General features: G+C 53.3%; 2 protein-coding genes across 2 annotated transcripts in view; both read right to left on the bottom strand.

Moving 5' to 3' along the window:
• LOC135974173 (uncharacterized) overlaps nt 1–24,263 on the bottom strand; it is a 266,713-nt gene that overhangs the window by 27,365 nt on the left and 215,085 nt on the right. The window lies entirely within an intron of this gene.
• The window catches only part of LOC135974172 (maestro heat-like repeat-containing protein family member 7), an 80,140-nt gene that overhangs the window by 21,344 nt on the left and 34,533 nt on the right, over nt 1–24,263 (bottom strand). The window contains exons 13-30 of the mRNA XM_065561096.1: nt 23,944–24,048; nt 23,098–23,233; nt 22,238–22,347; nt 19,004–19,156; nt 17,782–17,942; nt 15,754–15,883; nt 12,304–12,479; nt 11,606–11,743; nt 11,318–11,435; nt 10,055–10,195; nt 7,641–7,805; nt 6,898–7,053; nt 6,376–6,498; nt 5,647–5,746; nt 5,171–5,233; nt 3,735–4,159; nt 2,564–3,595; nt 2,344–2,435 (exon numbers count right to left, since the gene is read on the bottom strand). Of these exons, the coding sequence (XP_065417168.1) occupies nt 3,924–4,159; nt 5,171–5,233; nt 5,647–5,746; nt 6,376–6,498; nt 6,898–7,053; nt 7,641–7,805; nt 10,055–10,195; nt 11,318–11,435; nt 11,606–11,743; nt 12,304–12,479; nt 15,754–15,883; nt 17,782–17,942; nt 19,004–19,156; nt 22,238–22,347; nt 23,098–23,233; nt 23,944–24,048 (2,211 nt within the window). The 3' untranslated portion in view covers nt 2,344–2,435; nt 2,564–3,595; nt 3,735–3,923. The remainder of the gene's footprint in view (nt 1–2,343; nt 2,436–2,563; nt 3,596–3,734; nt 4,160–5,170; nt 5,234–5,646; nt 5,747–6,375; nt 6,499–6,897; nt 7,054–7,640; nt 7,806–10,054; nt 10,196–11,317; nt 11,436–11,605; nt 11,744–12,303; nt 12,480–15,753; nt 15,884–17,781; nt 17,943–19,003; nt 19,157–22,237; nt 22,348–23,097; nt 23,234–23,943; nt 24,049–24,263) is intronic.

Raw genomic sequence — 24,263 nt, 5'->3', positions numbered from 1 at the left:
CGCTTGCTTCTCAGCCTTCCCAGGCTTCCTGCGCGAACAGCTGATTCGTGGGAAGCGGAGGGGCTGCAAACTCAGACTGACTCGGTGCTCCAGGCACTGCGTGGTGGCAGCGTGGCCCGGCTCCAGCCCAGCGGCGCGGCTGTAGCGCCGCCAGCCACCTCCAGGCAGCGCGGTAAGGGAGCAGGGAGGGGATGTTGGATAGAGGGCAGGGGAGTTCAGGGAGGTGGTGGGGGGGTGGATAGGCGTCGGGGCGGTCAGATGGCAGGGAACAGGGGGATTGAATGGGGGCAAGGGTCCCGGGGGCAGTCAGGAAGGAGCAGGGGTTGGATGGGGTGGTGGGAGGCAGTCAGGGGCAGGGGTTCCAAGGGTGGTCAGGGGAGAGGGAGAAGGGGTGTTTGGATGGGGAATCAGGAGAGGAGTTGGATGGGGCGCTGGAGGGCAGTCAGGGGACAGGGAAGGGGGTGGATGGGGCAGGGGTCCCGGGGGGGCATCAAGGAACGCGGGGGGTTGGATGGGGCAGGAGTCCCGGGGGGGGGGGCCAAAAAGCGCTCAGGATGGGAGCGGTGGCTGAGCCCTGTGTCCCGCTGGGGGGGGTGAGGGCTCCGTGCCCGTGTCCCGCTTGGGGCAGTGGGGAGGGGCAGCGGCGCGCACGGGCTCCGTGTCCCGCTTGGGGCCGGGGGGGGGGTGGAGGCATGGCGGCGTGCAAGGGCTCCATCCCCATGTCCCGCTTAGGGCGGGGGCGGGTGGAGGCGCAGCGGCGCGCGAGGGCTCCATCCCTGTGTCCCGCTTGGGGCGGGGGGGGGTGGAGGCGTGGCAGCGCGCAAGGGCTCCATCCCCGTGTCCCGCTTGGGCCGGGGGGGTGAAGGCGTGGCAGCGCGCGAGGGCTCCATCCCCGTGTCCCGCTTGGGGGGGGTGAAGGCGCGGTGGCGCGCGAGGGCTCCATCCCTGTGTCCTGCTTGGGGCTTGGGGCGGGTGGAGGCGTGGCAGCGCGCGAGGGCTCCATCCCCGTGTCCCGCTTGGGGCTTGGGGCGGGTGGAGGCGGGGCAGCGCGCGAGGGCTCCATCCCCGTGTCCCGCTTGGGGCTTGGGGCGGGTGGAGGCGTGGCAGCGCGCGAGGGCTCCATCCCCATGTCCCGCTTGGGGCTGGGGGGGGTGTGAAGGCATAGCAGCGCGCGAGGGCTCCATCCCCATGTCCCGCTTAGGGCGGGGGCGGGTGGAGGCGCAGCGGCGTGCGAGGGCTCCATCCCCTGTCCCGCTTGCGGCGCGGGAGGTGGTGGAGGCGTGGCGGCGCGCGAGGGCTCCATCCCCGTGTCCCGCTTAGGGCTTGGGGCGGATGGAGGCGCGGCGGCGCGCGAGGGCTCCATCCCCGTGTCCCGCTTGCGGCGCGGGGGGTGGTGGAGGCGTGGCAGCGCGCGAGGGCTCCATCCCCGTGTCCCGCTTAGGGAGGGGGCGGGTGGAGGCGCAGCGGCGCACGAGCGCTCCATCCCCGTGTCCCGTTTGCGGTGCGGGGGGTGGTGGAGGTGTGGCGGCGCGCGAGGGCTCCACCCCCGTGTCCCGCTTGGGGCGCGGGGGGCGTGGAGGCGCGGCGGCGCGCGAGGGCTCCATCCCCATGTCCCGCTTGGGGCTTGGGGTGGGTGGAGGCGCGGCGGCGCGCGAGGGCTCCATCCCCGTGTCCCGCTTGGGGCGCGGGGGGGGAGTGGAGGCGTGGCGGCACGTGAGGGCTCCATCCCCGTGTCCCACTTGGGGCGGGGGTGGGGCCGGCAGCGCGCGAGGGCTCCGTGCCCGTGTCCTGCTTGGGGCAGGGGGGCCGGTGGCGCGCGAGGGCACAAAAATATCCTTGCGCCGGCATCGGGTCGGGGGGGGCGCCTGAAAGCCCCGCCACCACAGCTCTGATTGGGCTGGACTCAGCCGCCCGCATTGCTGGCTCCTGTCGGCGGGCAGGCACGCCACCGCGGGCCGTATGTTGTGCAGGCCTGCTATATGGCATGAACCTGTTAGTCCCTCGTAGATTCGTCTACACTGCATCTACTTCTGCTGTCAAACCTTCTCGTGCCTCCGTAGCATGAGAGGGCTAATGCACAGATTCCATCTCTTCCTACAAGGTCACAAAGAATGTATCAGAGATTGGAGGCTAATCAGAAGAAACGGAAAAGGTCAATAATGCCGTGGCTGATGTAATGAACCAGCTGTCTTGCAACTCATCCTGTTATGGAAGGAAGACAGAGAAGTGAGAGAAATGAGATTGCAAGGTGCCCCAGACATATATATGGGGCACTGCCAGTTGTGAGAATATGGGACTGAGCAACGCTTTGCAATCTCACTTCAACAAGTCAACAAAACTTACCTCAGCAAAGATGGCAACTGAGGTGAGCATGTGCTTCTTCCTGCCCCACTTGGGCCTTGGGCCTGAAATCCTTCCCTCTCTCATGTGGGGCTCTGCAACATAAATACCCATGAGTAACAGGGACAGCAAGCTCTACAGAGCAAATCCGTACGGCAGATGGTAGAAAGTATAAGCTATTCTATCTATCTGTCTATCTATCATTACATGTTAATTCACTTACAGCATCTAGGCCTCCCCATTGTAGCTGAATGGCTCACAGTCAGAAGCTGGGATGTATCTGTTGAGGGGTTGGATTAAAGGATGAGAGTCCATGCATAGGCTCAGGCCAATGTCTTCCTATGTCACTGTCCAAAGTCTGGCACTAACATTTATATTCAGGCATCTAAATGAGTGGATTGATTTTCAGAGGAGCTGAACAGCCACGGCTTCGGCAGATTCGAGTGAGAAGTTCTTGGTATTCAGCATTTGAGAAAGGTCAGGCCATTTATTTAGGTGCCTGAGTGTGGCATTGCAGCTGCTGCCATGGGTCGTTTACAATGAATACGGAATCAACATCATCTCGGCACGACAACCAAGTTCAGGATCTAATCGAGCTGTATCCTCTCTGTACTGCTGTACGGTTGCGAAACATTGGGACTGCGCCACTCAGAGTGGGCAAAGCTGGAGGATTTCCACATAAAATGCCAACGTTGTATATTGGGCATAGAGTGGAAGGACTTCATTTGTAAAGCAGATGTTTATGGTCGCTCCGGTCTACAGACTACTGGGGCCATTGTCCGCAGATGGCGTCTTATGCTTTTCAGACATGTCGCGAGTATGCCACAAGATGTTCCGGTGAACGCCGTTCTCTGAGTGGCTCGTAACATCCGAGAGACAATTCCACCAATCAAGGGGTGCAGGCAGCCCAAAGGCAGGCCCCCTATTACATGGGTGCCTCAAGTCTATTCCGACGTTGGGCTCTCCGCCCGTCAAGCACAGGAACGGATCAATGGTGAACAATTGCTACGGCCGATCGTTCGGCTAAGCGTTGAAGAAGAAGTATGGATTTAGGTATCTAACTTTTGACATCCATGTTTGAAAGTGCTGGCCCAAGTGTCTAAAGAAAAGTGAGATTATATAAGGTCAATGGATGGAGAGATGAAGGGTTTTATTTAACTGTCCAAGGGGAACTAGAGGCCTGGATCATACGAACAGCCATATTGGATCAGACCAGTGGTCCATCTAGCCCAGCATTCCATCTTCGGATCGGAGGCTAATCAGAAGAAAGGGAAAAGGTCATTAATTCCGTGGCTGATGTAATGAACCAGCTATCTTGCAACTCGTTCCATTTTGGAAGGAAGACAGAGACGTGAGAGCAAATGCCCTTGGTTTTACACTAACAGTCTTGTCACCTTTTTGTTTAGCTGGAGCCAGTAGCCATCATTCTGCTGAGTACTGGGGTCACTTAAACTCATCCCCAGCTGCCTACATCTCATGGGAAACAATGCAGGTAATTACCACAGGATCATGCAGGCACTGGCTTCGGGGCTGGGGTGGTGGCTCAGCTGACCTCCTCCAGTCACCAACTTCTCTGTGGGAACTCAGGGCCCTCCTGAGTCCCATCGGTGGCTTTGGGAAGGGTCCGGGCCACCCAAGAGATCTCTGTCAGGAGCATTTTCCCTCTCCTCCTGGCCAGTCAAGCAACAGAACAGGTTCCTGAATCTAGCTCCTAGGGTCTGAGGTGACTGGTTTCTGCCACCATCCCGAACTTGCTGAATGGCCCGTGAGACACTGACACGGACAGAGAAATCTGGATCTTGCTGCAGGCCCCTGAGAGCTGAGACAGAGAGAGGAAGCTCAGGTCAAAACACATATCGTATTAGCATGCCCTAGCACCTGCACCATAGGCCTCTGTATCTTCCACAGGGGCAGCTCTATGTTTTTTGCCACCCCAAGCACGGCAGTCAGGCGGCCTTTGGTGGCATGCCTGCGGGCGGTCCGCTGGTCACGCCGATTCAGCAGCGTTTCTGTTGGTGATCTGCCGGTCCCGCGCCTTCAGCGTACCTGCCGCCGAATTGCTGCCGAAGCTGCGGGACCGGCGGTCCTCCCGCAGGCATGCCGCCGAAGGCTGCCTGACTGCCGCCCTCACGGCGACCGGCACGCCGCCCCCCCGAGGCTTGCCGTCCCAGGTACGCACTTGCTGCGCTGATGCCTGGAGCCGCCCCTGAACTTCCACAGCAACTAACTCCTCCCAGATGCTCTGGACCCACCAGGGCTATCAGTGTCATCGCCAGCTGATAACCGCTTAAGTCCTCAGGGACATCTGCCCTTGGCAGCACCATCTTCCACTGCATTCTGGGGCATCCACCTCCTTAGCACCATCTCCCTGACACATGCCATGGCCTCTCACCCTGCCTGGCATTTACTTTCTCCTGGTAAAAACTTCTGGCACCTGGATATGGAAGTGACGCCTGACATCAGAGAAAACAAAGCTGGGACTGATGTCCAGGCTCTCTCAACAGCTACCTCTGGCCACGTCTAAATTGAACTCAATGCAGCAGCATGGCGGGGGAGTTGCACTTTTTCCTAGACTGGTTCACAAATGGGAGGGATAGCTCAGTGGTTCGAGCATTGGCCTGCTAAACCCAGGGTTGTGAGTTCAATCCTTGAGGGGGCCATTTAGGGAACTGGGGTTTAAAAAACAAACAAACACTATCTGGGGATTGGTCCTGCTTTGAGCAGGGGGTTGGATTAGGTGATCTCCTGAGGTCCCTTCCAACCCTGATATTCTACAAGGAGCATGAGCTCTCCTTCCACATGCAAACACAGCCATGTGGCAACTACTTACACTGAAGTATCAGCTCCTTCTCTTGCCTGACCATGGCGGGCTCTGAGCTTTGAACAGTGCAACCTGGAACGTACAATGGAAATGAATCTTGCAGGAGTTTTCACCTCCCCTGGGGCTACCTTTTAAAAAATGTCAGTCTTTCCAACAAGCAAAACAGCTTTCAAGTGGTCCCTGGGATAATCAGACAAGTCCACAAGCTCCAAGACAAAGAGGCTCATGTCTTGGAAGATACAGAGAGCCTGATTGCCAATGGCTATGGTATTGCTGCAGTCCCACAGGGATTCCAGTCGGTGGAGCTGGAGGGTAGGGTTGTAATTTGCTCCAGGCCTTTTGATATAATCCCCAGCCCAACTGCCTCAAGGGCAGGAAATCTAGACATTAGAATCCCAGGGGGTTAATTCTTGCTGCTAGTGCCCTCCAAGCAGAACACGGGACAACCTCTCAGATAGAAGTTGCTTAAGAAAAGTCGTGGTTACCGATCAAGATGGCTGCTGCCCGTCGTATTGGAGCCTGGGGGCTTTGGAGGTGATCCAGACATTGGAGCAAGATGTCAGATACGCTCTTGAGCTTCAGCACCTAGGAATAGAAACCAAAGAAGCTTCTTGTTGCTGGGGCCGCAGGGTGAGGAGAAGAGACATTTCATCTCCAGGTATCTGCTTGGCTTGGAGCGGTGGGAAGAATGCAGCTGCCATCTCCATGTATCCTGGGGGCGACCATCTACATGCCAGGGAGTCATTAAATGACCATTTCAAAGTGTCACCAGACACATTGCTGGTGTCTGAGCTGCTGGCACTGCAGGGCTGGAGCCTGGCACTAGAGAACACTGAAGCCTGGTTGTATGGGCTTCATCTGGGGAGGACATTAGAGAGGGTGCAGAGCATAGGAAATACGGTGCAGAAGTGGCCAATGGGCTGGGGTAAGGTGAAAAATGGGGACATCCAGTTTCCTGCAGGATTTGGAAGGCATTTTTGCCATCAACTGATTCTTTATGTTGTGAGCTTTCACCTCCGTACTGAACTCATGGCCAGGTCTGGCTGTTCAGATCTGACAGGCACTGGGAGGAGTGGGGGAGCTGGGTGCTTCTAAGAGGAAGCCAGAGTGCAGTATGCTAGTACTAGACATGCAATCAGAGCAGTGAGTGAGGGAACACATTTCCGGTCCCACATCTAGAAGCAGCACTCACGAGAAGCCGATTGTTCACTTACAGAGTGCTGGCAGATCTTGTCCACCACCCGGGGATGGGTGTGCCAAGCCTTCTTGCTGTTAATCTGCTTAGGAAAAGACCATCCCAGGAGCTGAAAACACCCAGCCAAGGCTTTCTGACACCTCTGCAACACAAGATGGGACAAGGAGAGTTTGCATCATGAGAAGAGCTGGAATCTGTGGTCACTCTGCAGTGAAAAGCCAGCTGAAATGATCAATGAGGGAAAGGAATGTGGGGGTCACATGGTATCCTGCTGACCCTTGGTGTCTCTTTGTTCCTATTAGTGGAGGCTCCTGGAGTTTGATCTTCATGGTGGCTGCAGTTCAGTGACTTAGGAAGTGGCTGCTGGGAGCCATAAAACATCTCCACTTGTGTGTCCATTGAAGGCCAGGGAACTTGCTTGGGTAAGCGGGTAGGGCTGAGATTTTTCACTTTTGGGAGGCGGCTCTGGAGACAGATCTAGCAGGAGAGCTGGAGCAGTCAGGGCCTGCTGCACCAGGGAGCACATGGCAGCGGGACTCACCTTGCCCACGTCAGGGTCCTCGTCCTGTAAGTGAAGGAGCAGTGGGACCAGGCTGCGGGTCACTTCCTCCTGCAGCAGGGGCTTCTGCCTCCTCTTCACTGTGTTAAGCAACTCTGTAAAGAGCATGATGGCAGCAGAGCGCACCTGGGGTCTCACCTGTGATGGACACACAACCATGAGGGGATCTCACCGAGGGAGCTTCACACTCTCCTTACAGGGTGAGCTCGGCACAATGCAAACCACAGATAGGGGCCAGTCTGACTAATAACTCCATGGTCTGCCCACCAAGAGGGCACCCATTTGCAGAAAGGTTTGGGTGGAGGGGCAGACAACACAGGTTACGACAGTGGTTCCTAAATTTCCCTGGAGGCCTCCTGTAAGTGCTGACTCCATCCACAGTGAAGGGCTCTTTGGAGGGTTTCTTTAATGGGTTCAACACTTTCATCGTTTCATAGCATTTAAGGGTCATTCATTCATCTAGACTCCAAAGCACAGGACATTACATTTCACCCCATGACCACTACATTGAGCATGTTAACTTGAGTTAGATTAAAGCATATCAGTCCTCAGGAGACCAAACGGTTGCATGCCACACACAGAGAACACGAGAGACCAAGGTGTCACCAATGCCTGAGGCCCAGGCAATGGCTCGGAACTGATCAGGTCAGATATGCCACCACTACGACTCCAGAGTCACAACACTGCCTGGCTGGGGATGGGCAGGTCAAGAGCCCCTGACTTACAGCATCGAATAAGGGGATTAGTTTCCTGGCCACGCTGGTGAGCTCACTCCCATCCAGGCTCTGCAGAAGGTTCTGAACAGCTGAAATGGCCTCCAGAATACTCCCATCATCCATCTCATCCGAACCCCAAAGGATGGCAGGCAGCAGGGCCTTGACTTGTTCCACCTACACACACACACACACACACACACACACACGGGGGGGCTCATCAGATCTCCCAGCCCTCCAGTGAGTACACGCCACAGTGCCAGGGCTGTGTTTATTCTACCCCGTGGCACCAAGTCAGAGAGAAGCTCCGTCTCCACAGTCGGAGGCGTGGTGCTTTAGAATCGATGGGGATGCCTGACGAGGCAATCAGTGAATCCTAACCCTGTCCCGGGTCGTTCTGGTGTAGAGTGGGCAAAGCTGTGGTTTGCTTCGGGGCTTTTCTCTCTTTTCTATGTGCTATTAATTATTATTATAGCAGATGCTGGCAGCAATCTCCATAGTTAAGGCTGGTATACAGTTTCCATTCTAGTTGCTCCTTTTGATACGCTCCTAAAAACATTCCCTTTTTGGATGGAAATGTTCCATGCTGTCTCCCCAGTCAATTGTGATTTTTTTCCTGGGGTGATTGCGTCTCTGAGCTGTAGGACAGTTTTTCCACTTACAAACAAACAAACGAAAACTTCTAGCCACCTTCTTTTCCCATGCAGACAATCCCCCAAAGGGTGAAACTTGGGGAAAAAAATCAAACCTGGCCCATGGGGAGTCCTAGGTGAGAGCTGAACCCTCTGCAAAGTTTGAGAAACTTGGACCTGATAGGCAAGGCATTGAAATATCATTTGGGGGCAGGTCACAAACACTCTTTAAGAGAGTGCTCTGCCTCTCTCAGGGCCAGAGACTTTGGGGCCAGCCAGCTCCATGCATTAATCAGATGCAGCGGAGGAGGAGAGAACTATTTTGGGCTGTCAGGAAGGAAGGGGAAGCAGGAGCAGGGGGGAGTGGCTCCTAGAGTACCCTGGGAGGGAAGGCAGGGGGAATCTGATGGGGGAAAAGGGCCTCCAGGGAGGAAGCCTTGGGAAGCAGTCCTCCCCCAAGAGAACAAAGAACTCCGCAGAGCCTGGGGGCAAAAAGCTTGCAGAAGGGGTGCCCAGGAAGGGGGCCAAAGTTAAGTTTTCTTATGTTTACTAAGGACAGGGTGGAACCTTTGTTGAGTGAGCTCAGAAGAGGAGATGTGGTAATGGCAGAAGATCCTGTTTCTCATTTTTAGTCCGTTGGACACTGTCAGGTTTGATTCGGAGGGTTTTATCTTTGGCCTTCAAAGGCTTGTTTGTCTTAATAAATGAGCCTGAATAAGGGTGTTATTGAACGAGGTATTTGTGAAGTCAAGCCGAGGAGGGGAAAACTGAGGCAGTGCTGCAATGTTGGGTCTTGCCACTGGAGGGGGCGATGAGACAGGGCCCTGTGTGCTCGCTAAGGTCTTTAGACCAATCAAGGTCTTCCTTTGTGACAGCACCAGGAATAGTCTCTCCAAGAAGGAACAGGAATGCTGCTGGGGTAATTTGCATGGGGGAGAATTAGGGTTACCATATCTGAACTTTCAAAGAGAGGACACTCCATTGGGGGGGGGGTAGCCCTGCCCCCTAGCCACTCCCTCCCACTTCCCGCCCCCTGACAGCCCCCCCAGAACCCCCGACCCATCTAACCCCCCCCCCGCTCCCTGTCCCCTGACTGCCCCCCTTCTCCAACTCCCCGGCCCCCTTACCGTGCCACTCGGCTTAGAGCAGGTGTCTGGCTCCGTGCCCCAAGGAGCACCCCGCCCGAGTGTTGCCGAGCAGCGTGCTGTGGCTGTGGGGAGGAGGGGGGAAAGCGGGGGAGGGGCTCTGGCCGCCGCTGCCAGCCCCGCCGCCGCGTTCCCTCATAGGCGCACAGCCCCGCCCCCCAGCGCTGCCAGGCGGCGTGCTAAGGCTGCAGGGGATGGGGGGAGCCGGGAAGGGGCTTTGGCTGCCGAGGCCCCAATGCGAGTGGCGCTCGGCCGCCCTGTCAGCCGCTTTTTGGTCGATAAATAGCCGACTGGGGGGAAATCCCGGACATTTTTAGATTTTTAGAAATCCCCCCCGGACGGCTATTTAAAGAGCGAAAAGCCGGACATGTCCGGGGAAACCCGGACGTGTGGTAGCCCTAGGAGAATGATAACGTCCACCTGAAATCCAAGCAGTAAAATCCCATCTAAAATACTCTCCGAGGAAAGATCTGCATTGAGGGGCCGTTGTGATCCCCGTTCCTGCTGGGGAAATGGAGGCACCGAGAGGGTCAGCAAGCCAGCAGCAGAGGTGGGCTCAGAACACTGTGCCTCACTGCCTGCCCAGAACTCAGTCCACTGGGTCACAGCCACCTCGTCGTTTTCCAGTTAACCAAGCCTGGGCTCTCACCTTCCCTGGTTGGGTTGCCAGGATGCTGAATCCTCTTAGACCAAGTGAACGGAAAACTGGGCTGGGGTGTTTTGTCCACTCCTCGAGACGGTCCAAAGTGTCTGGATGTGGGAGCTTCTTGGCCTCTTCGTAACGCAGAAGCTGAAAACAACACAGAGCGAATCAGCAGCAGGTGCTTACCGGAAAACCTTGTGTGTCGGTTCTGTGGAGAGGCATCATAACCTCCATGTTGTACCGTCCATTGCTATACATCAGCCCCACTTTGTGTGTGACACCCAGTCCTCCCACTGACTTCCTGGCCATTAGCACTAGACTCAGCCATAGGCGTTAGCAGAGCTGCTCTACCCTCCAGGAGAACATGTAGGGCAACAAAATGTTCAGTGACCATTTGTATGGCGGACTCTTGTGCATCTGGGGGTTTGTCAAGAGCAGCTGAACCCCTCGTGGTGACCCTGTGAAGCAGAACAAGCCGCTCTGAGATAACGCGAAAGCTGGGACTGAGAAATCAAACCCCTGAGTTGAAATCCTGACCCCACTGAAGTCAGTGGAAGTTTTGCCATTGATCTCAATGGGCCCAGGATTGGACTCCTGGTGAGGAGAGAATTAAACCCCATCCCTTAATGAGTTAGATGAGGAGACAATCCTTGAAAACTGTCAATAGGAACTAGCCAGACAGAACCCGTGGAAATGGGGAGGACAACCTAGCGATGGACTATAGAGCCACCTCATTCCTGGTGATGTGCCTCTAACTAACCCATCCAATAGAGAAGGTTAAAGATTGCTCACCACATTCAGAGCGAATGATCCTGCATCTGGGGGAGCTTTTACCATGATCCTCTCTCCTCCATACCCACTCTCAATGCCCCTCTTTGCTTTTCCTTAGTGACTTCGCAGGGAGGAACCTTTCATGGACCTGCAGAAAGGCTGATGCCGACAGGAGACCCAGCTGCCCTTCGGGAGAGTCCAGGCTGATGCTGTTCTACAGAACCTTAGTTTCTTGGATATTCCCATCAGGCTCCTGATTACAACTTTGGAGCAACCAATGATCCCCTAAAGGATCCATCTCAGATTTTACACTGAGCGTGCTGGGACAGGACTGGGGGAGCCTAGTCAGTGCTGCATGGACACCTGGCAATGTGGACATGACCAATAAAGCTCATCGTTTATGTAGTGCAATAATGAGTCTCAAAGGCTTGATTTAAGGAGTTGCTCATTAATCTAGGACACAAGACCCAATTGCTCTCATCAGCTAATGAAACTTACTTCTACAAAGAAGGCCATCATGGTCAGCCTGTGTTTCTTATCACCTCTGTCGAGAAGCGGGATCACTAGGTCCAGCAGCATCCTTGTGGTCTCAGGGCAAGCATAGTGCACCATGGCTCTGTGACACAAAGCAGAAATACCTTTGTTAGTAAGGGAAGAAGCACATTCTGCAACAAGGGGGTGAGGGGTCAGCTTGGGGCCACATGGCAGCCCAGAAGTGAGGAATGTTTCATTCTGGAATTGCCCCCACTAGCAGGACTGACTGCATGGAAAATGCTTGTGTATTACCTGGCCAGCAGGCTCACCCCATGGAGGTGATCTTGGGGGCTTTGTAGGAGGATCCAGCCTTGCTCCTTCTCCATAACAGTCAGCTCGGAACGGCAGCCAACACAGAGAAGCAGCATCTTTATAGCCTCCACTGCAGAGCTAGATTCAAACAACACACCAGCGTGACTGAGTGCCAGGAGCCCCCTCATGGTAGGTCTGTCAGGGAGTGATGGATTCACTTGTGTGTGGAAAGACACACCAATGGTTTAAATAGAGCTTAGGAAGGCACAGGTTTGTGACTGGGGTTCCTAGGCACTATAGTAATACAATTTAATAATATGAAGAAAGAGAAAGAGTTCTGAGCAAATCCTACAGACAATTGCACATCAGCACTAGGGCATGTCAATGTCACAGAACAGGAGAACTTCAGCCCTTTAGTGTCGGACCCACATTCCTTTGACACACTGGCAAATTGGCTCCCACTAATTTCTCCCCATAGCTGCTGGGATAGTCTTTCTACTTCCTCTGCAGTGCATTGGTCGGTATGTCATTTACCACTGAGAGACACCCTTGCAACCTAAGCCCTGCCTGCTAACTCCCTCAGAATTAGAGAGTTATGGAAAACCTGCAGGGGCCACATGAGAGCTGGAGAAGAGAACTATGACTTCTCTATGACTGTCCATGTAATTAGACCGTTGACTTTCCAGTAGGCACAGTACCTGGTGTGGAGGCTCTGCCGGCTGCTTTCCCTTCCAGAGACTTTATCCCCTGGTATCCTCTGTACCAGGCTGAAATGGATTTCGACAAGAAGAGCCATTAGCAGCTGAGGATAGAGGCAGGTTGTGGCATCTCTGGACTTGCTCACCGAGATCATCTCATAGAGGGCGCATGTGGCCTGAAGAGGGAACAAGACAGACACAAGCTTACTTGGAAATCCTACTCCCTCCTGCGTCAGTTCTCAGGACTTCCTGCTTATGTGCTATGAAACTCCCCTGATTCATGGAGAAACAAACCGAGTTAAACTGCCCTGAGCAGCAGGGCGGGGGAAGCCGGGCACTGGCAGGTTGAAGGCTTTGCCTTGTGGAGTCTGGTGACACTAGGCTGCATTGCCACACAGGGGACCTAGCTTTGATTTAGGATCTCGCAGAGCTTCCTGACCTGCAGGGGCTGCAGAGACTGCATGCTTGGGGTGGGGGTAATGCCTCATGGGACTAAGAATGGGAGAGAATAAATTAATGAAGAGAAGAGTGGCTCTTTCATCAGCTTCCTCGGCATCTTTCTTCTCCCTCATTTGGACTTCCACCGTCATTCTTTCATGCTTGCATTGTTTCTTGGCTTCCAAGTGCCTCAGAGGGGCCTTTTCTTCTGCATCTGGGGTCTAGGGGGGCTGAGACCCTGCTTTTTGGTCAAAGTCCATGAGCAAATCTCTCAGTTCGTGTTCTGCGGCTTTCTTCTTAACAGATAGCCCCCTTTCTTTGCATACTTTTTCAAGTTCTTTTGAGTCAAGACTCTCATAGGATTGTGATTCACCCATTGTAACTCATCTTTAACCCTTAAAACTTTCCATATCAAATTTAAACTTTAAATAGTGTTGGGTTATGATCTTTAAGCCCAATTGACCTGTGGCATGTGACTCCTGTGCTGACTATGCCAATTGTCACGCTCTCTGGAGTGGTTCACAACTGTGAGTGCCAATCTTAGATCAGACTGCCATAAAACAGGGCAGGCACCCCAAACTAGTAGTATATTCTATAATTGGATTTCATAAAGCCAGTAACAATTGTGCATTCCTGGATTACAGTACCAGTTTTACCAAGGACAGTCTTACCACAGACAGTCCCCTTAGACACTCCAGCCTATCTTGCCACCCAGACAAACTGAACTTTGTGATTAAAGGTTATTAAAACCAAAAATCACACCACATTAGGTTACTCCCAACCCCAAAGGGTTAGTCACTTACCCTAGGTCAATTGGTACTCTGGATCTCACACCAAAAACAACACTGGCAGCCAATTCTCTAGTAAACTAACTAAAGATTTATTAGCTAGGAAAAATAAATGAGAGTTATTGAGAGATTAAAGCAGGTAAAATACATTAACAGGTGAGTCAAAATTCGTAAATCCCAAATGATAGCGGAGATGTAGTAATCTCTTGGTTTCCTAAAAGTCTTTTCAGGAACCCAGATGTTTCTGGGGATCTCCATTTTGCATTTGGCATCTTCCCTGTAAGAGTCCAAACAGTCAGAGATACAGGATCATTCCTTGACATCTATTTTATAGCTTTTCCAGAAACCAATCTGAACAGTGTCTTTATCCAAGTGGGTTTTGATGAGTAGGAAATTCAGACTTAGTCTGTGAATTCCCGTTGTCAAACACAGTAGCCCTTGCTTCGAAGTTAGCAGTCTTCTTCATTTACATTTCCAAGGCTCCAATTGTGTTTGATGGGTAATTTAATTACAGGGATATACACGATGCCAATGTAATGTAATAGCAAACAAGAATCCTTCATTAGTTTTCATAAACTTTACACATCAAGTTCATTCTCATCTTTTAACACCAACGCACACTTTTGATCTAGGGTTAACTAATTACAGGGATATACACAATACAATAGCAATCAACAGGTTATAAAGATAAGTGTTTCCTTTAACTTTTCCTTTGAACTAAACAAACACACAGGTGAACTGCCTGATTACACTACAATAGCTTTTGACTTCTTTGATTTCTGTTAGCATCTGAGTGAATTAGCCTGCAACCCTATCCTGAGCTGGCACCAGGGCAGACAGTGTCACAGGGGTTTCTCAGAGCTCCAACATGGATGCGATGAATGGAACCCTCCCCCAAGGGTTTGTCAGGACATTATGGAGTAGCCCCAAAATGGAGGGGATAGTCTGTCCCTGTAAAGGTAACGGTGCTAGGGGGTCAGCCCACCCTTGTCACGTGGCGTGGCCCTGTCAGATTTTGAGATGTCTGATATACGTAAGGAGCTGGGAAATACTGGTAGGGAAGAAGTGGTCCAAGGAATAAGTCGTGCTCAGGAGGAACTCCTGTTATGTTTCTGTAAGGACCTGGGACCAGGAGCCTTGCAAAATGGGAGGGCCAGGACTCCCCTCTCTCCCAGTGAATTGGGATGAGCTTTAGGAAGGGGATCAGCATACATGCTGCCTCCTCCCTCCTAGCAGAGAAAACACCAGCAGGAGAAGGCTGAACCCATGGGTGCTGGAACACGTTGTGTAGTGGGGGTGCTGAGAGCCATTGAACCAAACTCTAAACCCTGTATATGATGGAAACTGCTTCAAGCCAGGGGTGCTACAGCACCCCCATTCCCCCAGTTCCAGCACCTATGCCTGAACCCTCTGAGCCTGAGGACTGACTGGGGAAAAAAGGGCCACCAGGGGAATCTGGCTAAGGCCCCACAGTTGGCTAACTTACAACCCAGCATAAAGGAGGAGACTGGGGGAGTCCTGCCTGCAGGAGAGGTGGAGGGACTGCCTGAAGTAAATGCCACCTCCAGGAGGAAGGCTAGGGGGCAGGGACTCCTGTCTTATGGAGGGAAACCAGAAGGACTGTTTGAAACACAGCCCAGCTGCTGCCAGGGAGGCTGGGAACAGCTTTGAGGAAGCTCCTCAGAAGTTGGGTGGGAAGAAGTCACAAGGAGCCACAAATCCAGGGCGGGAAAAGCAGAAGCTGCAGACCCATGGGAGTTGCTAACAAGCAGGAAAAAGGGAGGAGCAGCTCAGGGAAGTGGTGAGGGATTGAAGGAACAGTCCTTAGCAGCCTATCATGGGGTCCGTGGGCTGGAACCCAGAGCAGAGGTCAGGTCTGGGTTCCCCAGCAAGAGGCAAAGTACCGACCTCAGGACTAAGACCAAGAATGATGAGGCTCAGATGGGGGCTGAGGGCCTGGCACAGAGGCCACTACATGTTGGGTTTTCCCATATTGGACTTTTCTGTTAACCCTGGAAGAGGTGACGTGGCCAGAGGGCCAGACCATGGAACCTACAGAGTGTTGCAGAACCAGGAGGCTGGACAAGGGGACACCAGTGTGGAATAAGCCCTGCAACATCATGTCCTGGCATGAGGAGGCGCGTTGGCGGTGAATGTGCCGTGTGACAGAGACATAGGATAGATTTTACTGTATGGGGCTATGGATGTTCGAACAGTGACTTACGGCAGCAGACGTGTGAGAGGCTTGGTGCTCAGAGCTGTGGTGACTCTGCAGCTTCACAACCAGGTTCTCCATCACCTGTCCTCCGAGGGCCGGGTCAGCAGATAGGAACTGCCATAGCTCGGCCGCATTGCTAGAAATTCAGAAATACGGCAACATGAGGGACTGGATGGCTTAGGAGAAAAGCTATTACACCTCTTCACCAATGTAATCTCTTTGTAAGAGAAATCCTCCTGTGGAGCCAACGCCCTGCCCAGCAATCCAGTCCCCAGAGCTTGTGCAATTCAATGTGGAGCATGAACAAGGACTCCATGGACCTCAGATTGAGAATCACTGACACAGGATATGGAGCATTTCAGCTCAAGGCTGCCAGTGTGAATCTGGCCTCAGTTGGTCACGACCTGTTACTGGCTGATGGCTAATACCGAGAGGCTGATGGCTAATGGCTAATACAGCTTCTCTGGCAGCAGATGTCCTATATGAAATGAACTAAGGGTCTCGGACCAGTGCCCAGTGCACGCTGTCCACATTACAGAGTCAACCACCATACTTGGCCCTTGTTGGTAGGTTCAGGGATTGAACAGGACATGGAGGCTGAATGAGCCTTTCTTGCCTAGTCGGCAGCCCCTCCAGCTATGAGCTCAGAGTGTTGTTAGGGGCACTGTGGAGGAAGCTTCATCGTCACTTCCTGGGCTGCAGCTGAGGTCTTCATTATCCAAGGGTGTCAACGGGGCACCTTTCACCAGCATTAAATTCCCTTTAAAAAAAAAAGGGAGCGGGCATGCAGCAGCGTGGCTCAGATCTCCGCAGCGCTCAGCCAACAACTGTGTGAGGGAGGGTTTCAGTGGAGTCCTCTGATATGCAGGGCTGGCTCTAGGATTTTTGCCGCCTCAAGCAAAAAAAATTTTGGCCGCCCCCACTTTTTTTTTCGTGCCCCCCTCCCCCAGCCCCGCCCCAACTCCACCCCTTCCAAACTCCTTCCCCAAATCCCCAGCCCCGCCTCCTCCCCCGGGTGTGCCACATTTCTCCCCCCCATTGCTTCCTGGGGGCCCCCGCGACCTCCCACCTTAGCTCACCTCCGCTCCGCCTGCTCCCCTGGGTGCGCTGCCGCTCTGCTTCTCCCCCCTCCCTCTCAGGCTTGCTGCGCAAAACAGCTGTTTCGCGCGCAGCAAGCCTGGGAGGGAGGGGGGAGAAGCGGAGCGGCGGCGGTGCGCTCAGGGAAGCAGGTGGAGGCGGAGCAGAGGCAAGCTGGGGCGGCGAGCTGGGATGGCGGGGGCACTTTTTCCCCATGCCCCGGAGTCAGCACCTATGATGGCCAGTTCCAGAATGCTGCCCCTAGAAATGTGCCGCCCCAAGCACCTGCTTGTTTTGCTGGTGCCTGGAGCCGGCCCTGCTGATATGGATTGTTTTTGGAACTCACTGCTTGGGATCATCCATCATAAAACCACGCTTTGGGTAATCACTGTTGCTCAACTTTTCCTGCCCAAACACAAATGTGCTTCAGACAGCAAACGTTCCACCTAGGCTCACTATCTGTACGTTCAGATGAAGGAGAACGGCGGAATGAGCTCTGCGCTTGCCAGCCAGAGTAGCAAAGGGATAGTGAACTCAAGAACACAGACTTAAATCCACCCCCTGCTCCAGGACCCATGAGCACTGACCGTAGGTGTGGGGGACTGTGTTTTTGAGAACCTCTCCCACAGGCAGATCTCTAACAAGTCCCAGGGGCCGGGAGAGGGGGACTGGGAATGAGAGCTCCTGCCTTGCACATGGGGAGACACATTCAGGGAATGGGGGAGAGGAATCTCTGACAGGCGGATTTCGCTCGCTGTGGTTTGTGGCTGAAAAGAGAAGAGCCATCAGGAGGAGAGGGCAGGTAATTTGTCCCATGTAGAGGGGGGAGATTCAGTCCTCAACAGTCAGTGCTTTATACTTTGCCTTAGTAAGACCAAACAATGTGCTCAGTGGTGAGGTTCTCATATAGGGCCTCAAAGGATCACGCGAGGCCTGAAGAGTGGAGGCATTTCGTACCTGTCTGTAGGGAAGGAGTAGTCCAGAAGGCATGAGATCACTGTGTCCAGATGCTCCGCCTCGCCAGCCAGCAGGGCCACTAACTTCTTCATCAGGGTCCTGGAGCTGGGCTGCTGGACTGAATCCAACCGGCTGCAAACCCCGGCCACAAGGTCTGCTGCCTGAGAGAGAGGGAACCAGATGAGACGGGACAAGACTCTCATCCCATCCTGCAGCTGGGGCAAGAGGGAACCTCAGCATCCCTGGAGAATCAGAGTTAGCCTCTACGTTTTGCCTAAAAGTCACAATTTCCTATATTATTGGCAGGGCTCATTTCAGAGCCTTACAAGGTGCATTGTCGCAAAGACCAGATATCAATGGCTCAAAGGAGATGAGTCCTATCTAGGCACAATACAGGGGTAACATAAGAATGGCCATACTGGGTCAGACCAATTGTCCATCTAGCCCAGTATCCTGTCTTCTGCTGGTGCCAGATGCTTCAGAAGAAATGAACAGAACAGGGCAATATATTGAGTGATCCATCCCCTGTCACCCAGTCCCAGTTTCAATCAGAAGGCGTAGGGACACCCTGTGCACGGTGTTGCACCCCTGACCACCTTGGCTAATAGCCATTGATGGACCTGTCCTCCAGGAACTTCTCTAATTCTTTTTTGAACCTGGTTATACTTTTGGCCTTCACGATATCCCCTGGCAATGAGTTACGAGTTGTGCTGTGTGAAGAAATATTTCCTTAGGTTTGTATTAACCCAGGTTTGTGTCTGTGTGTCTGTGTGTGTGTCTGTGTGTGTGTCTGTGTGTGTGTCTGTGTGTGTGTCTGTGTGTGAAAGGATAAATAAAACTTCCCTATTTACTTTCTCCACACCATTCATGAATTTATAGGTGTGGGCATCCCATGGATTTATACAGAGGCAATATGATATTTTCTGTCTTATTATCTATCCCTTTCCTAATGCTTCCTAACATTCTGGTAGCCTTTTTGACTGCCATTGCACACTGAGTGGATGTTTTCAGAGAATTGTCCATGATGACTCCACCCTGGAGTGGTAACAGCTGATTTAGACCCCCTCCGTTTGTATGTATAGTTGGGATTATGTTTTCCAAGATACAGGAATCAGACTAGAAGATCTGATGGTTCCTTCTGGCCTTAAACTCTCTGAACGTATGACTGTTCCCAGCACTGGGAATTCTAGTTTCCGTCCATCTCAGCAGCAGCGCCCCATACCTTCTCCACCTTAGTCCCACCGCTGTTCACCATGGCAGACAGCAATCCCTCTGCAGTTGGCTGGCAGTTATTGTTGCAGTGATTCGTCAGGCCATCCATAACAGTCAGAATGAAATCTGTCCTCTCTCTTGGGTTGAAATAGACTCCAAAGAGCTGAAGCATACAGGGAAAAGTGTAATTTACAAAAGGCCTCGTCCTGATTCCACGGGGGGCTGATAACTACTGGAGCCCAGAGAAAGCCCTGTCTAGGGGTTGCAGGTCCTCTCCAGCTTCTCAGGGGCTCTGTTTTACTCCTTTCTATTACAGGGCCCCAGTGGCTGATGAGGCTTCTGCTGCGAAACCATATCACTCACAGTGAGGCAAGAGGACTAGTTAAACCATTAAAGGGTCACCATTAAAAGATCAGCAGTTGCGGGATCCATGTAGTAATATTAGTAATGACTGTTACAGTACTCGGTCTTTGACTGTGACTGTATGTGATACCCTCCTACAACACATCCCAGCATAAATACAGCACCCAAGTCCTGATTACGACACCATCACCATACTTCCTGGCTTGCAGCCTGACCCAAAGACCATTGATTTCAATGGAAAGACTTCCATTGGCTTCAATAGGTTTTGGATCAAGCCTATATAGTATAGACCTCGTTGTGACAGCTTCTAACAACCCAAAGTACTAGAGCAGCAGGCGTTCAACCTTCCCCATATGGACACTCCCTTTCCTATACTAGGACCCTCCCAGAGTCCCCTTCCAAACTAGCCAAGACCTTGTCCCATTTGGCAATAAGGAAAGGGCAGGGTGGCTGTGCCCCCCAGGTTGGGAACCCATCTGCTAGAGCAGTGGTTCTCAATCAGGGATACGCATACCCCTGGGGATACACACAGGGGCGCCAGGTTTGTATAATTTTTGGCATTGCTCAGAATGGGTCCAAGTCCCGCCTCCCCCTACACCTGCCTAAGGCTCTGGGAGGGAGTCTGGGTGTGGGAGGGGGTTTGGGGTGGTGGCTCTGGGAGGAAGTTTGAGCACAGGCTCTGGGAGGGAGTCTGGGTGTGGGAGGGGGTTTGGGGTGCAGGCTCTGGGAGGGAGTCTGGGTGTGGGAGGGGGTTTGAGGTGCAGACTCTGGGAGGAAGTTTGGGTGCGGGAGGGGTGCAGGCTCTGAGATGGAGTTTGGGTGCTGGGTGCAGGCTCTGGATTGAGGCAGGGGACTGGGGTGCAGGAGGGGCTGTGGGCTCTGGGAGGGAGTCTGGGTGTGGGAGGGGTTTGGGGTGCAGGCTCTGGGAGGAAGTTTGAGTGCGGGCTCTGGGAGTGAGTCTGGGTGCAGGAGGGGGCTTGGGGTGCAGGCTCTGGGAGGAAGTTTGAGTGCAGGAGAGGTGCAGGCTCTGAGATGGAGTTTGGGTGCTGGGTGCAGGCTCTGGGCTGGGATAGAGGGTTTGGGTGTGGGAGGGGGCGTGCGGCTGGTCCAAGGATGAGGAGTTTGGGGTGCAGCAAGCAGGCTGACCCTGGGCTGGGGCAGGGGGACAGAGAGGAGGACTCCCCCCAGCCCTCTCCCTGCTGGCGGCAGCGAGCTCTGGGGGAGAGGAAGGGGGGGCCTCCTCACCGACCCCCAACACGACACTCATCCAAGCCCCCCCAGGCTGCTGCTCAGGAGGTCCAGCCAGGATAAGCCTCCCCCTCCCCTCCCCCGAGTCGACTCGGAGTCTCCTGCCGGGGGGCGTGGGGGAGGGCTGCCATGCGCTCCTCCCTCCTCCCTCCGCAGGCGTAGCAGCCGCCTCAGCCTGCCCACGGCACCGCTTCCTTGTAGCCGGCTGCGGCAGCGGCTGGTGAGGGAGCACAGTGCAGAGCTGCAGGGGGCAGCCGCCCGCTGCCCAGGGAAGGCAGGGGCGCTTGGGGGAGGCGCGCAGGGGTGGCAGCCGGGGCCGGGAGAGGTGCGTGGGGGCGGGAGGCGGGGCTGGGAGAGAGACCCAGCCCCGAACATTGGTGGAGCCGGGTCCCCTGGGCCCTGAATTTTCTCAAGCCCAGGCACCATGGGCCCATATAACTTGCCGTCCCTGGGGGTACATCAACTCATCTAGATATTTGCTTAGTTTTACAACAGGCTACATAAAAAGCACTAGCAAAGTCAGTCCAAACTAACATTTCATAGAGACAATGACTTGTTTATACTGCTCTATCTACTATATCAGTGTTTCTCAATGTGGGGGTGGCAACCCCCAGGGGGGTCATGGGATGGGTTTAGGGGGGTCACAAGTTTAGGGTCGCCATTGGGGGTGGCAAGCAGGGCCCCCGCAAATCTAAGATACATGCAGAAGCTGAAGCCCAAGCCAAGCCCACTGCCTAGGTTTGCCAACTTTGTAATATTTAAAAACTGGACACTCATGCAGGAGTGCTGGACCTCTTCTGCCCCGCCTCTTCCCCCCGAGGCCCTGCCCCCCATTTGGGCCTCTTCTCCCCTTCCACTGTTGCTCACTGCTCTTCCCCTCTTCCCCGCCCAGGTCAGGAGCAATTTGCCTGCTGGGAGCTGCAGCCGCATGATGTGGGTAGGTGGCAGCCCCGGTTGAGTAGAGGCTGGTCCGGGTGATGACCTGGCACCTCCCCACCTCCCTCACCCACAGTAACTGGACTTTGGGTGTCCAGTCAGTAGATCTGACCGGACACTATCAGATCCCCTTTTCAACCAGATTTTCTGGTCGAAAACCGGGCACCCGGCCACCTTACCACCGCCCGGGGCTCAAGCTGAAGCCCGAACCCCGCCCCCTGGGACTGAAATCAGGTACAATAGTCTGGAAAGGTTGAGAACCACTTGCTGCAGAGTAGATCACTCTATGAGCATTTGTTGTCTTCACTGTTGTAGCCGTGTCGGTCCCAGGATATTAGAGACACAAGATGGGTGAGGGTATATCTTTTATTGAACCAACTTCTGGTAGTGAGAGAGACCAGCTTTTGAGCTACACAGAGCTCTTCTGTCTCTGTCTGAAGAAGAGCTCTGTATGGCTCAAAAGTTTGTCTCTTTCACCCACAGAAGTTGATCCAATAAAAAAATTGGACCTCACCCATCTTGTTTCTTTCTGAGCATGTCATTTCTAGCCATGAGTAAGGGCAGGAGCTGTAATTCTTGGGTAAGCCATACACAATAGAGATGGGCGATTCAGGGACAGGAAGTAGTTTGGAGCTGTGCGATACCGTATTGTACTGACACCAATGTAGAATGGTCATTAGTGCCAGGATGTGATTACCTCTGCGATCCTGGAGGGGCTGTTGCAAACCACAGTGGGGCTCCAAGCAGCCAGAAATTCCTTGTTCCTCTGTTCAGTCCATTCCACATTCTTTCTGTCCAACTGTGCAACTGAAATACATGTTAATAACACTCTTAACTTTCCATTCTGCTTCCTGGCTTCTGCTCTCATCCCTCTTTACTGAACAAAGCCCTTTGTTTGGCCCTGATCTAGGAAAGCATTTAAGCACGTACATTATTCTAAGCAGATGAATAATCCCAGGGACTTCCGTGGGACTACTCGCCTTATGAAAGTTACAGATGTGCGTAAATGTTGTGCTGGATCAGGGCCTTGACCCCCAGAGTAAAGTGACTCTATCAAGTGGTGACTGGAATCTAGCCAAAACACTTCAGTGGCATAGAAGTGGATTAACACAGTCATGAATCGAGCCCCAGATTTGGATCCAGATTTCCAACAGCCATCAAAGTTCTGGGGCATTCGGGGTACAGGCATCTCGAACTGAACTAATTGGTCTGATGGCATTTAATCCCCTATCATCGTGTCCCACTCACCCTTCCCATTCCCACTGACGGAATGAGCTCTACCAGTCTCAGTTTGCGGTAACGTGTGTTGCCTTTCTCTGTATTCCCCCCCTCCCCTTTCCTTTCTTTGAAAGTCAGGGCTAGAATTACGGGATGACTATCAGATGATTGTTTCTAGAGCCACAAAAAAACCAGCACTCTGTTCAAAGGAACAAATAACGAGTCAGATGCTCTACTTCTTCCTCAGGCACTATCCTGAACGGGAGCTTTGCCTGAGGAAAGTCTCTAGCATTTAGCTCCCAGGAGGGGGATTCAGATGCTCATCACTGCTTCTCTTACTCTTTTGGCGCCACGCAATAGAGACGAGGTAATGAACAGCCCCTGCTGCCTTTGAGCTGATCGCCTTGATGGGATCCCCACAGCGGATCCCCAGCACTGCAACCAGGTGTCCGAGCCTGGTGAATGGAGACGCTTCCTAATTGTACAAAAGAGGAGAGGAGGAATCCATTACCACTGCAAGTAAAGCGGGCTGTGTCTCCTAGGCAAGGAGTCTATATCCACACAGTCCCTTTCTATAATGGGGCGTGATCCTCAGCTCTCCCTCTTCAGAAGAGGCTTGGGAGCCAGAAGAAGAATATAGGGCTCGATCCCGCACCACAGACGTCCGCTGGAGTTTTGCCACAGACTTCAGTGGGAGCAAGATCAGGATCATAATGATCTGTAACGGCTGAGGTGGGCTGGAATGGAGAGGCCTCTTCCTGCAGCTCCACAAGAGGAAAGTATCCCATGGTACTAGGATGAGGAATGGAGGCAAACAGGGAACCAGCTGGGTATGAAATGTCTTCAGTCTCTAGGATTTTGAAATCTCTTTTCTCTGAAATTCATTAGATCCAACCATAGAAAAACCCGTTCTTCCTGTGCCCCTTGTTAGCTGCCTTTCCTGCATTGGAAAGAGGTGGCCTATTCCTCCAGGGCACTGGATTTATTTTCCAAGTGTATCAGACGCCAACCCATCTCAGTCAGGATGATGGACGAGCAACGAGATCGGTTTTTCCTCCGCCTATTAGGGAGCATTGCACTTTGGGGCCCATCAACATACTTCTAAGCAGGAAGTTTCTCTGGCGTGGGAGAGTGCCCTGTAGGTCTAGTTTGCAATCAGGTCACTAGAAGTCAAGAGTTACTCACATCCAGTTTGACTTCTGTGGCCACGAAGTTTAGGAGCAGTATGCTGCTCCATACAGCCCTCTCCCGCCGGCAAGCTTCCCTGGACTGCATCCAGGAGTCCATGAGCTGCAGGAAAAACAAGAGAGGTTAAAAATAACAGGGGGAAAGGGTGTATACAAGTGATCCCCAAAGGATAATCTTTATTCTGGCTGAATCATCTCACTCTTACAGATACAGGCTGCGTCTGCTTTGTGCAGACTCAAAATACACATGGAATTCTTCTCTTCGAACGGAAGCAAAGTGCATTTCTCTCTGAGGGCCCAGTCACACACCCGCTGAAG

Source organism: Chrysemys picta, chromosome 11 (assembly GCF_011386835.1).
Source record: "Chrysemys picta bellii isolate R12L10 chromosome 11, ASM1138683v2, whole genome shotgun sequence".
Taxonomy (NCBI): domain Eukaryota; kingdom Metazoa; phylum Chordata; order Testudines; family Emydidae; genus Chrysemys; species Chrysemys picta.
This window is presented reverse-complemented; position numbering and strand designations above follow the sequence as displayed.